Raw genomic sequence first — 12,985 nt, 5'->3', positions numbered from 1 at the left:
CCCGGAACGGATGGTTAAGGTTCTTGCAGCTCCATTCCCTCACCCGGAATGGATGGTTAAGGTCCTCGCAGCTCCATTCCAGAACACGGAATGGATGCTTAAGGTCCTCAAAGCTCCGTTCTGGCAGCCATAATGAATGGTTAATGTCCTCAGAGCCTCATTCCGGCACCCGGAATTAGTGTTTAAGGTCCTTGGAGCTCCATTCCGGCAGCCGGAATTTATTGCTAAGGTACTGGCAGACCCATTCTGGCACACAGAATGGATGGGTAAGGTGCTCAGAGCCCCATTCTGGCACCCGGAATGGATGGTTAAGGTCCTCAAAGCTCCATTCTGGCAGCCATAATGAATGGTTAATGTCCACGGAGCCTCATTCCGGCACCCGGAATTAGTGGTTAAGGTCCTTGGAGCTCCATTCTGGCAGCCGGAATGTATTGCTAAGGTACTGGCAGTCCCATTCTGGCACCCGGAATGGATGGGTAAGATGCTTAGAGCCCCATTCTGGCTCCCGGAATGGATGGTTAAGGTCTTCACAGCTCCATTCCAGCAGCCAGAATGGATGACTAAGGTACTGGCAGACCCATTCTGGCACCCTGAATGGATGGTTAAGGTCTCCATTCCGGTAGCTGGAAAGGATGGCTAAGGTACTGGCAGACCCATTCCGGCACCCGGAATGGATGGGTAATGCACCCAGAGCTGCATTCCAACATACATTGAGGCAGGTAGAACGGATAACTAGAATATATAGTTATGATATACAGAAATATATATAAATATATAATGTGTGTGTGTGCATATATATATATATATATATATATATATATATATATACACACACACATGCGCACAATGCATTATACATGCAATATATTATGTGTAACTGTTGTTCCGCATATTACAGGGAACATCTCTGTGTAGCAGAACAGAATGCATTATACAGGCAGAGAAAAGAAAGCAAGCTTCACTCAAGACACCCAGCAGCAGAGGGTGCCGGGAGTCAAATCATTCCGGGGTTCTGGCATTCCGGAAATTCTGGTTTTCACCCACACCCCGCTCCATGGCTTTCCTTTGCCCCATACTATTTCTCTCTTTGTTAAGGTGGAGCTGGCAGATGGTTCCTGGGACACTTAACACTATTTTATTTTGGGATGGAAAGGCAATATAATCTTTGTTGTCCTCAGTAATGAAGGGGTTAGCCTGAGATCCACGTGAGGCTGGTGTGCTTCCATCGATTCTATCTCCATGTAGACAAATGCAGAGCTTGTGCTTTGCAGTCTTGTCGGGGCTGCAGTGAGACTGAGCTGAACGATGCTGCTTTAACTCAACGTCAGATCAAGTTTGATCAATAACCCCCCTACTGGTCCAATTGGAAGATCCTTATTCATCTGATCTTTTTTTTTTTCCTCACTCCCTTTCTCTCTTCACCACCATCTTTGGGTAAAGTCCCCTGATTTTCTATAGTGAGAACGGAGCTGAATCGCTCTGATTTGCAGCTTGCATTCAATGGAACTGTCCAGGGTGCTGTAAAGACGGGGCAGGAGAAAGTGCTGGGAGACGCCAAACCCTGGCTGTGTCAGTTTCGTTTTAGAAATTGAATTGGTAAGGCTGTGAAAATGGGGCAAAACGAGATACAGACTGTCTTCCTTTTGCTGGTGAGCCTCGCAGGCGAAAGCTTTGGAGGATTCCCTAACACTATCAATATAGGTAAGTGGCTGATTGTATAGAAATGCTGATTACAATCCTACATAGTATATGCTGTTCCTAGCTATGCATTGTCTTTCTTTATAGCAAAGCAGCTACTGTGTGCAATATACGTATGCTTGCAGCATGTTTTTTTTTTTTTTTTGCTTTTTTTATAATCTCCCACCATCCTGCATTACGGGACAGTGAGAGGATATTTTAAGGAAGTATGAATGTTGCTCAACTTTGTACACTTTACTAGCAATTTACGCTGATACTGAACTGTTGGCTATAATGTATAAATAATCCCTACATATAGTGACCCTAAATATCAGCATTCCACATTGCTGCCCACACAGCTCATTATTTGATTGTCCTCTTGTCTGCTGGAAACAAAAGCAGACAGAATGCAGATAAACAGGGATATTGAGACATGCAGTATGTATTGTATGGATAGAGCCACTGCAGTTTTCTAATAAAATAGGAAGATGTTTGCAGAGATAGCAGCTTAGAGGATGTTCATTTTGATTCAGCACACTGCAGAAAAGTTATTAGACTTGCGTGGAGCAATGCTCACCGAAATCATCCAAAGAATTGTTTCTGCATTCAGTAACAGGGACATTGGGAGCTCTTCTTACTCTGAATGTGAGGATAAAGGGCAGCATGTTAAGTAACACACAGCCTTCCATTCAGACACATCTTGTACATTGCTGAATGGGTTTGCTCATCTTTGTTCTTGATGGGAGCTGTAGAAGAACTGGAGTCAGCAAATTGTATTAAAAGAAAGACAGAAACACTACAGCAGAAATAAGCACTTCTGCAGCTTAGACCATATTCCTCCCTTAAAGGGTCATGGCATGTATTGTAGCCAAAGGGTTAAATATTCTCATCTAGAATAGGAATGCCAGCATTTAGAGATTTATTGTGCCTATCGCTTGTAAAATAGCATGTTTAGTAAAAATGATTATGCTATTTTATATTATTATATTTTTATTTATTATCTATACTGATATTTTTTTTGTTTGTCTGTTTATTTTAATAGGTGGACTTTTCATGAAAAACACAATTCAGGAACACAGTGCATTTATATTTGCAGTGCAACTGCACAACACCAACCAAAATAACACAGAGAGGCCCTTCCAGCTGGTCCATCATGTAGATCACTTAGACTCATCCAACAGTTTCTCAGTGACAAATGCATGTGAGTACCTACTGATTCAAAGGATCCGTTCAAGAAAGCACAGCTTATACAGCATATGACAACTTTGCAGCAATAAAATTCACAACCCGTATTACTTAGTAAAAATTCTGCTTGTGTAGGTTGCTACATGCTTCATGCAAAATATTTAATATGTATGCTAAAATTAGCAGATGCTTCTCTTAGATTAAATTCACTAATGATGGTAAAATGTGAATGAAAAAGATCATTCTATTTAAATATATGTACATATACTGTGTACATAGACGTGTTAAAGAACATATTAAAGAATCCGCTTCTTTATTTTTATAAGTTTTGCAGATATTTGTTTGCAATTAGTGAGCAAAAGTAAATTTTTAGATAGAATACAAACAATAAGAATCTAGATCTCTCTCTTTCACTCTCTCTCTCTCACACTGCTCTCTCTCTCTCTCTCTCTCTTTCTCTCCCTTCTCTTTCCCTCTCTCTATCTCCCCTCTCTGTCTCTGAAATAGTACAGAGACATGGCTAGTCATGTGAACGCATCTAATGCAGCATTTACAAAGTCTGGACATGCATTAGCAAACACTTGGAATCATTGCCAATGAAAATGTTCCATTGGCTGTGAACACAGTACTATAGGATATACTGATGAATGTTCTAAATCTTAAGAATACTAAGACATTGTGGTTTTATTGCATAATATTTAATGAGCTGTTCTCTGCAGTGCTCGATTCGCTTCTGTGGGCTACATGAAATAATAAGTATGCTGGGGAAATAGATGTGTGAAGTGTTGCTGAACACAGTCCCATAGGATCAAATTTATATTAGGGTTTATTACATGTAAGATATATCTACCTTTATAGTCAGATTTTAACCAATCCAGTGCCAAAACCGATTCTGTCTATGCTGCATTGCTAGTCTAAGTGACAACAGACAGATATTTGCATCTTTTAGTAGATCAAGGGGATTATTTTATTACAAATTGTAGTAATCACAGTTTCCTACTTCAAAAATCCGCCAAAACCAAACAATGGAACAATTTTGGTTGTGGCGTTTTAATACCCAAAACCGAATTGAAATAAGGCTTTATTAAAATCCATTGATGTGTACAGTTCTCATGTATAGTAGCTACATATTTTAGTGCTGTTTCCTGGTATGTTCTAGGAGTGCATATTTATGTGAATGGTACGAGGCCATCTTTAAATTAAAGTCCCATAAAACCCAACTTTCAATGGTCTATTAGATGTTTTGAAAGTAAGTGCTATGCTGTAAACTCTTTGAGACTCTTCCTCTAAAAATCAAACCTGGTTTGTTTTTACTAACTTACATAGAAATTAGTTTTTACCTATACAAAAATCAACTGTTCCTTTACAGTTCAGCCAGGTACTGATTTCCTACACAAGCTATTACTCTTTTTTCATTATAATCAAACACTTAGGTTCCTTAATCCTTAATCAAATTAATCCCTTCAAGAGGTTGGCTTTATAAAACCATTTTACAATATAAATGAATGGATTAAATTTAAATGCTAAAAGTCCTTTTACGCAGTTTTCAGTAATTGATTTTAAACAACAATATTTCTTTATGGAAATGAAGGAAATTACACAAGACAATCTGACAATGTTTAGTCAGTATGAGTGATGGGACAAATGAAACTACACTGTTAGTTACAGCAGAAACCATAATCTCTAAAACGAGTAAGTGTGTTCCTTTGCCAAATTTGCCATCAATTTGGATATTTTGGATTTAAAGGATATAAATAAATACGGACTGACAGGGAAAAGTAACTGCTTTTCTTTGGTTTCAACCCACATTAGACAGGCAAGCAACACATCATGACTCAGAGAAACCCAGGCTTAGCACTGCTACAGTTTGTAGGAGTAAAAACATACAGGGTGTCACATCTGTACTCTGAAGAATAAAAAGCAATAATTTTCAAATGTCAGAAAGCTTTTTCTTCCTTTCCAAAGAGTGAAAGGACAACTCAGCATGCAATCACCTAGCATGGGAAACTGTATTTGCTCTTTTATTGCTACAAAATAAAATCCTTTGTCCTGCTTTGCACTCTCTTTGCAAAAATACAACTGAAGTGGTTTGTTTCAAATATTGGGAGGTTACTTATCCAGCTGTGACTGACATGGCTACTTAAATAATTTAGTTTTAAGAAAAATATTTAGAGTACCCCTAATTCCAAAGTCATATGAGAGAGCCAATACTGTCCTGCAGCAGCGCCACAGAATAGCAGAATTGATCAAATCTATGTAATTTTAGCATTCTTGGTTTCTCGATGAACATGCCTCTTATCCTTGTTTGTATTTATTGCAGCTGCTAAAAAGCTTTGTCCTTGAATTCTACACTGACTTAACTTGGTAGCATAATATAACATAGTGAAATTCACACTTTGTGTCGGTAAAGGCCTGAAATGCCTGTTGTTTTCCACCAGCACAAACGCTACTAATAATATAGCAATAATGCACTGTGGAGTCTTTGACTGCAAACCTATAAGGCCAAAATAGTGCAAGTTTTTGAGAAATACAGAACTACACAGAGCTTAACTCAACAACTGAGTGCTCAAAATTCAATTACGTTTTTGACATATGTGTTCTACATGTTTGTAATGGCTTTATGTATTACAACAGTGACCAAGCTTCATTGAATGGCTCTTGCCCAATTTAAACTGAAAGTGAAAACTTCAAAGAGTTAATTGTGATTGTAACTTTACAGTTAGGAAACTACTGTATTTCTGTATCTATCTATCTATCTATCTATCTATCTATCTATCTATCTATCTATCTATCTATCTATCTATCAATCTATCTATCTATCCCATATATATCTTTTATAACACCCATGCTTTTACACACGCACATACTCACATACAGACCATAGTGCATTAACAACATTAACTCTTATCCATTGAACTATTTATTTATCAACACACATGATTTTGCCAATATTGTACACTGATATTATTTACTGACAATAAAAATGCAGTAGATGCATGAGGTAACTATAGACTTACTTAAGTGAATAATTGCAGCTCAATAGTTAAGGCGTTTCATTGCAGGCTGCAGCTAACAACTCAGAGACAGCGCCAGAATTAATGTGGATTATGTTAAGGCTGCTTAGATCAAATGTTATTGAAAGAGCCCGCCTGTGTTTTTATGCTGTGCTGTTGTAGTGCATTCCACTACATCTCCTCAGCCTCTGCAGTGTCAGCTCATTAGCACACAGATCTCATATCCCCTCTCTGCACTGTCATTGCAAAAATTGCTGTTGTACACCTTTACAGTCAGCTAGGCTCTTGAATTACGCTCTGTTTGCAAGATACATTAAGGGGAAAGAGCTAAAGAACAACAAATGTAACCTTAGGGTTATTTGCTGTAGAATATTGCAAACAAAGCATCAGCACAAATCCTGTTTTGTTCATTAATGTTGAGGATATAGGCAGATTAGCAAGTGGATCGGAAGTGTACATACAAGAATTTCATTTTTCATCCAAAAAAAAGTTGGCAAGTGGTCTTAAGTCTGCAGGGCTAGTTTAGGCAGTGCAGTCTGCACTATCTGTCTTATTACTTGAGATTTAGCACTTTTTAGTACTAAAACAAGAAAAATCAGTCTCGCATGAACCCATATTTGAGTTTATATGATTATCTTTTTATACTGCTTGTAGTCTGTGGAACTGTAAATGTTTACAGACCAACAATTTGTACCACCGAACAATCAGTTGCAATGAACTATATAATATAACAATTGGAATAAATATGACTTCAGGTTGTGAGACCTTACGTTTTTATCATTTAGACCGAATCCTAGCATTAATATATACAGCAGTTCTCCCATGACAAAACAATTCTGCAAATTCATTGAACTGCATTATATCTAGTGCTTGTCAAGTAGCTCTTGCAGTCTTTAGACTATGTCATGTTACTGGCATTATCCATATTCCTTACATAATCTAAACATATAAAGTATTTATATATATATATATATATATATATATATATATATATATATGTGTGTGTATACTGTTTATATATGTAGGTTTGGCTCAGGTCAGCACATATATATCCCGCACCCTCTATTCAGGCATGCTTTTTCATCTATCAGAGATGTTCATACTCTCACTTTCATTTGGCATTTTTCACTCTTATTTCAAGCATGACTTGATTATTACTTTTCTATAGAAAAGCACCTCTTGAATCTTCTCTTTCAAGCTTCTAACCTGTGTCTAATCTGCTCCTTACATGAATACTTATTGAACGCCTTGTCCATACATTTCCTTTCCGTGTTGAGGAGTGTATGGCCATTTCCACTCTACAAATGAACTTTAGTTTTGAAGCTGATGGTCTTAGGATCTCGTCCCATAATATTAATGGGGCCCCACTTACACTGTGGCAGAAAGGCACATTTTCAGGCTCACTCTTAGCAATGTAATAAACAGGTTACCACAAAAATCTTGCCACAACTTATAACAGCCCTGATTTCCCTCACTCATGCTTTTATACTAAGAAGTATTTAAAACTTCTACTCTATAACACAAATTATAATTATACATGTACTGGATGCTCAATGCTATGTGAAGATACATTGTTGCATGGAATTAGTTAAAAAGGTGTAGCGGTTAAGATGAGGGTCCTCCAAAGCGAGACAAATAGTCTGTGTATATATATCTAATATATAAATGCTTAGTGGCGTCTGTCTGTCTGTGTGTGTGTGGGAAAAAAAAAACAAGTTGCAGCGCCACCTGCTGGGCAGAGTTATACACTGACCTACTAAATTCTTAGTGTGTGTGGGGAAAAAAAATCAAAAAGGGCTGAAATTTGGTAGGGCTCAAACTCATTTTCGTGAGGTAATTTTACCTCATGAACACACATGTGTAGAGGCGTGCGTTAGTGTGTGTGTGTGTGTGTGTGTGTGTGTAAAAAACTATTTTCTCAGAAAGGGCTCATCCAAGTGACCTGAAATTTGGTATACTGACATTATTTGACAAAAAAATTAGAATAGTCAAGTCAGTTAACTTCCATCATCCCCCCTTCCCCCCGTGGGAGGGGTAGTAAAGGCTAAATTTACGAGTTGAGGGGTCAAACTCATTTTTGTGAGGTAATTTTACCTCATGAACACACATTAAAAAGGCCGCTTGCGTCGGGAACTAACGCTCCTCCCCTGAGGAGGCCTGGGCTAGGTCCAAATGCATGACAAGAACCTTTTTAAGACCTTAAGTAGCTTGATTTAACTAGAATGCATGAGTATCATGCACGGGTTAACTTGTATATATATATATATATATATATATATATTCATCTATAGGAATCAATAATGAAATAATAATAATAATAATAATAATAATCTAAAATATCTAAACGATGGTAACATGTATGTATATAACATACTCTAGTCAATCAATATATTTTTTATACATTGGCATAAACTGTATATATGCATTAAAGAAAGAAAGTAAGGAAAATGTTTTAGTTTTTAGTTTAGCTTTGTGTATCCAAATAGGGATAACATTTGTGATATCAATGTATTAGAAGAATGAAAAACAAGTTTTTCATGTTAATATACATATATATATATATATATATATATATATATATATATATATATATATAATGTTGTGCAGATTGTGTCGGTTTGGTAATGCAAATCTGTGTCTGTGATATGGCTACAGCAAACACAAATGTCCCACTAGAAGCAGGGCATGTAGTCATCATTAATGGACTCCAGCTCATAATGACAGTGAGGAGACCCAGTGCTCAGGTCATGAACCAAATCATTTCCTTCCTATTCTCAAGTTGGCGAACATGAGCTTGAAACTGAACTGCATCTGCAGTTTGCTTACGTAATCTAAAGTTATATTCACAATGTAACATCACCAGAGCATACCATAAGAGGACGTACACCCAGACAGAAGCAGGGGAGAAATGAATAAGAGAAGACAACAGCTTTCTTTGGAATCCATGAACCTCTAATTATACTCAGGGTGCACACTCAAATCAAATGGTATATGCCTGCTTCCAACAAAACTTGGAAAACACTCATGTTGTTAAAGGATTTCCCCATCTTTAATGGTATTCATTACTAAAATATCCTACCCACAAACATGGGTGGGCTCCCTCCTTTACCAAAACCCAAGAGTCATAATGCCTCAAATCATACTTGTATTCCCTGTAATAACACTGCAGACAAAACTAGCACACTTTATAGTGATCCATAGCTCTCAACTCTAGGAAACAGCTTCTATAGAGCTCTGTTGTAGATCTATGGGCGGTCTTAGTCCTTAGCTTTGGGTGACCGAGCCCCGGAAGAGGGACCCTGCTGCCTGATATACCTGGGAGGGGTTAAACTTTATTAACAAAAGCTCCACTAAAGGTGGAGTTGTTATTTAAAGTCATTATATTCAAAAGAGAATATGATTTCATGGTACAACATTCTGCAGCATTTATGTTTTCAGTGTTTCAGATAACTTTATAACTGCTGATATAATGCAGCATAATGAAATGATATAGAGCAACAGGCCTCAAATTTCAGGAAGGTTTTTCATAAATAAATAATCCTGTGTTTCTTGTACTAATCAAGAGAATTTGCTAACAGAATACCAGATATGTATAAATATTGCTAAAATCTAGTTTTTCTGTTACTTTTCCTGGGCAGCACCAGATTTCCTTCAGAACATGCTCTTACTCTTATGTTTTTCATACCAGGTTCACCAACTTGCTATTTAGTAAATTTAGCAGATGCAGCACATCCACTTTAGATCTCAAATGTATTTTTAGGACTGAAATGACCATTAATCTCTTTTCTTTCTGTTGTTCATTTTTTGGTTCTCTTATGTTTATCTGTAATGAAAAGAAAAAATTGCAGTTTCAAAATGGATCAAAAAGGGTCAGCCATCCTAGCTTCAAGATAATTGTATATTTCATGCGTACTGTTTTTATTGCTTTTTGGTCTCTATTTTAGTCATAATAAGCCACAGTCTATGTTTATTTGTATTCCAACCTCGCTAAGGGGCATCGGTTTAAATCTATGCTTTATAGATAGAACACAAATATTTCTGCTTATATTACCTGTCCCTCTCTGGTAAAATAAACTTAAACATTTTATTTTGCAATACTTTAATAATTAGTAAAGAACAGGGGCTGCAATGCTCCACATGTAATATTCAGATTTTCTCTAGGTTGATCTCCATTCATTACTGAACTAGAATTCTAGCAATCCATTGTATTATGCAGAGGCCATAAACGGGTGTAAGGACTGTGGAAGATGTTGCATGTACAGCAACAGTAACTATAGAGTGACATGAGAAAGCCCAAGGTGGCAATGTATAAAGTATTAATATCTATTTTGGTTACATATTCATTCAAATGAGAAAGTCTACAGTTCATTAAAGGTGACTCCGAATAACTGCTCTAGATCAGTAAAGAACACTGAGACATGACTCTGGCATGATAAATACTTTATAGTAACTGCTGGACTGGGCTGATTGTTGCCTTCCGGTGCCACTTCCCTCTTGTCCCCTTTACTGATGTAGACCACTAGGAACGGTGGCATGTAGGGGTGCTGAGAATAAGGGGGAGTGGGTACAAGTACTGGGGTCTGGGCCTGCCTGGGGGCCCTCACCTTCCTTTGTATTGGGAGGACCATGTCCCTTTCAGTGACTATGGGTGGAGCCCCAAGAAGTTGGTGTACCAGGACCCTTTTTGTGGCCCTGGTAGCATATAGAACAGGAGGTGGCACTGGAGAGATGGTACAATGGGCCTAGGGAAATATATGTAGTTTTTTTAATTAAAAACCCCTGTATGTCTGGTGACAAGTCCTGTTTAAGCTCAGTTGTCCAATTCCTTGCAAGTTATTATACTATGTATCCAACACTAGGAAAAACTAAATAAAAGTATTTTCTTTTTATCCTCAAATAAGATATACATTTCTTTCTGACTCCAAAATCAAAATTAATTACACATTCGATTGGCATTTTAAGATAACATTCTACTAGCCTGACAAATAATATAATGACATTTCATATTTCTCACTCTTGATACAAAAGGCTGTTCAATATAGCAAATGACAGTGTGAGCTTAATGTACCTCAGTGTTACACTACATGTAACAATGACTGAAGAGTAGTTATTTCGTGAGTTAGCTTTTTTGATTGGTACATTTGATCTGTTATGGTGTATTTTACCTAATGGGGACTAGCTAGTAGTCCAGAGTGGAACTAACTACGAGTCCAGAAGTAGCTACTTTTGAACTCATGCTGACTGTACCCAATACTACGACATCTTACTGGTCCTAGCAGACAGATGAATGAAGATTAGTTCAAAATTTCCCCAAAAAAGAAAACACTTCAGACACTAAATGGAATAGAAATGGTACAAAAAGAACAGATACAAATATAAAATATAAGAATACAAAAATATAGTATAATAAAAAATGTATAACTAATAACCAATAGGCTCAGGCTGCTGCATTCAGCGTTTGCCTAGACACCCCTAGAAAAGAAAATTTACAAAAAAGAAAAAAGAAATACAGAGCTCTGCAAGCTCTATTAATAATAATAATAATAATAATAATAATAATAATAATAATAATAATAATAGAAAAAAATAACAGGTCTCAAATGACAGAATAAAGAACTGCAAGCATAAAAAATTATTGTTTCATCTCAATAAACTCAATATAAAAACGTACACAAAATATACACATATAACACATACATTCTAAAAATTAAATGAATATATATGATCACCACATGTTCAATCTGCATAAAATACGTGTAAAAGGGTACCCTCTACAAATGGAGCAGTCCTTGTGTTCAGAGATCCAAATCTATCAATTTATACAGCCTGTATCATGCACTCTGATGGATCAAGTCATTTTACCTTTATTGGAGAACCCAGGAACTGGGTAAGAACGTTTTGATTCTTGTTGAATTGAGAACCTAACAATTGCGGAGACCGAGCGTCTGTGTCACCAACAAGTGACCAGAGTATACGTTTTATGGTTTAAACCTGTCAGGTCAGGTGATTTGTTACACTTATATTGCAGTTCCCAGATATTGGGCAAGAACATTCGGCCATATATTATTCATGCACGTGAATACTACTAGTTTACAGCTATTATCTATATTCTCTGATCAGAGACTTATGTTCATGAGTGCCAGGCTGTATAAATTGATAGATGTGGATCTCTGAACACAAGGACTGCTCCGTTTGTTGAGGGTACCCATTTACACATATTTTATGCAGATTGAACATGTGGTGACCTTATATATTCATCTATTTTTTAGAATTTATGTGTTATATGTGTGTATTTTGTGTATGTTTTTATATTGAGTTTATTGAGAATAAACAATTATTTTTTACGTACTATATGTATGCTTGCAGTTCATTATTCTGTAATTTAAGACCTGTTATTTTTTTATTATTATTATTATTATTATTATTATTTTGTATTTCTTTTTTCTTTTTTGAGATGAATGAAGATGTTAAAAAGCATAAATAGTGATATACATTAGATACCAAGGACTGGGCATTCTCTAAGTGCACTGTTTTAAGATCGTGTCTCAAGATTATCAGGGAAAAACAACAAATCATAACATACCTTGCTGTTATTGCTGTAGATTAATTAATTCTTATCCACACAATTTAGCAAGTTGCAGGAAATGCGTTTATATTCTGTTTACATTAAATAATATTTTTAATACCTTAATAATTCAGACACAGCAGGTAATGATAAGCAAATCAACTATTTGTAAATACATTTACAGATTTATTTGGGGTCCAGCTAAGCAATTTTCACATACGCACTTTTGCAGTTTCCTCTGTTGCATTTTGTGTGAAGACCACACAGGGGCAAGAGTAGGAAAATGGCCTGGGTATAGGGGTAATTGAACCCTATGCTAAAACTCATATTATTCACTAAGACAGATAGCTATAATGGATCATGTAAGGACATGCACTGCACACACAGGATTTTCTTCCATTTTGGTCTGTACCACTTATACATATATGTATATGGCATAAAAATGTCAATGTTAGCATGGGAATAAATGAGACCCTTGCTTGTATCAATGCATTTCATACAGAAGATAATGGAGGGGATCTTTAAATCAGTGCTTGTGTGGACA

The 12,985-nt window shown here is 36.6% G+C and overlaps 1 protein-coding gene across 5 annotated transcripts in view; it reads left to right on the top strand.

The window, feature by feature from the left end:
- Positions 1 to 1,138: 1,138 nt before the first annotated feature.
- Positions 1,139 to 12,985, top strand: part of GRIA3 (glutamate ionotropic receptor AMPA type subunit 3) — a 278,098-nt gene continuing 266,251 nt past the window's right edge. For 3 of the 5 annotated variants that reach the window (XR_012678877.1, XM_075184377.1, XM_075184376.1), the window contains exons 1-2: positions 1,140 to 1,701; positions 2,720 to 2,878. Coding sequence is in view for 4 of the 5 variants with exons in the window: in XM_075184377.1 (XP_075040478.1) it covers positions 1,611 to 1,701; positions 2,720 to 2,878 (250 nt within the window). In the remaining variant the exon portion in view is untranslated. Of the gene's footprint in view, positions 1,702 to 2,719; positions 2,879 to 12,985 lie in introns of all 5 variants that reach the window. The other 2 variants (XM_075184375.1, XM_075184374.1) reach the window with 1 other exon arrangement.

The sequence above is a fragment of the Mixophyes fleayi genome, chromosome 9 (assembly GCF_038048845.1).
Source record: "Mixophyes fleayi isolate aMixFle1 chromosome 9, aMixFle1.hap1, whole genome shotgun sequence".
Taxonomy (NCBI): domain Eukaryota; kingdom Metazoa; phylum Chordata; class Amphibia; order Anura; family Limnodynastidae; genus Mixophyes; species Mixophyes fleayi.
This window is presented reverse-complemented; position numbering and strand designations above follow the sequence as displayed.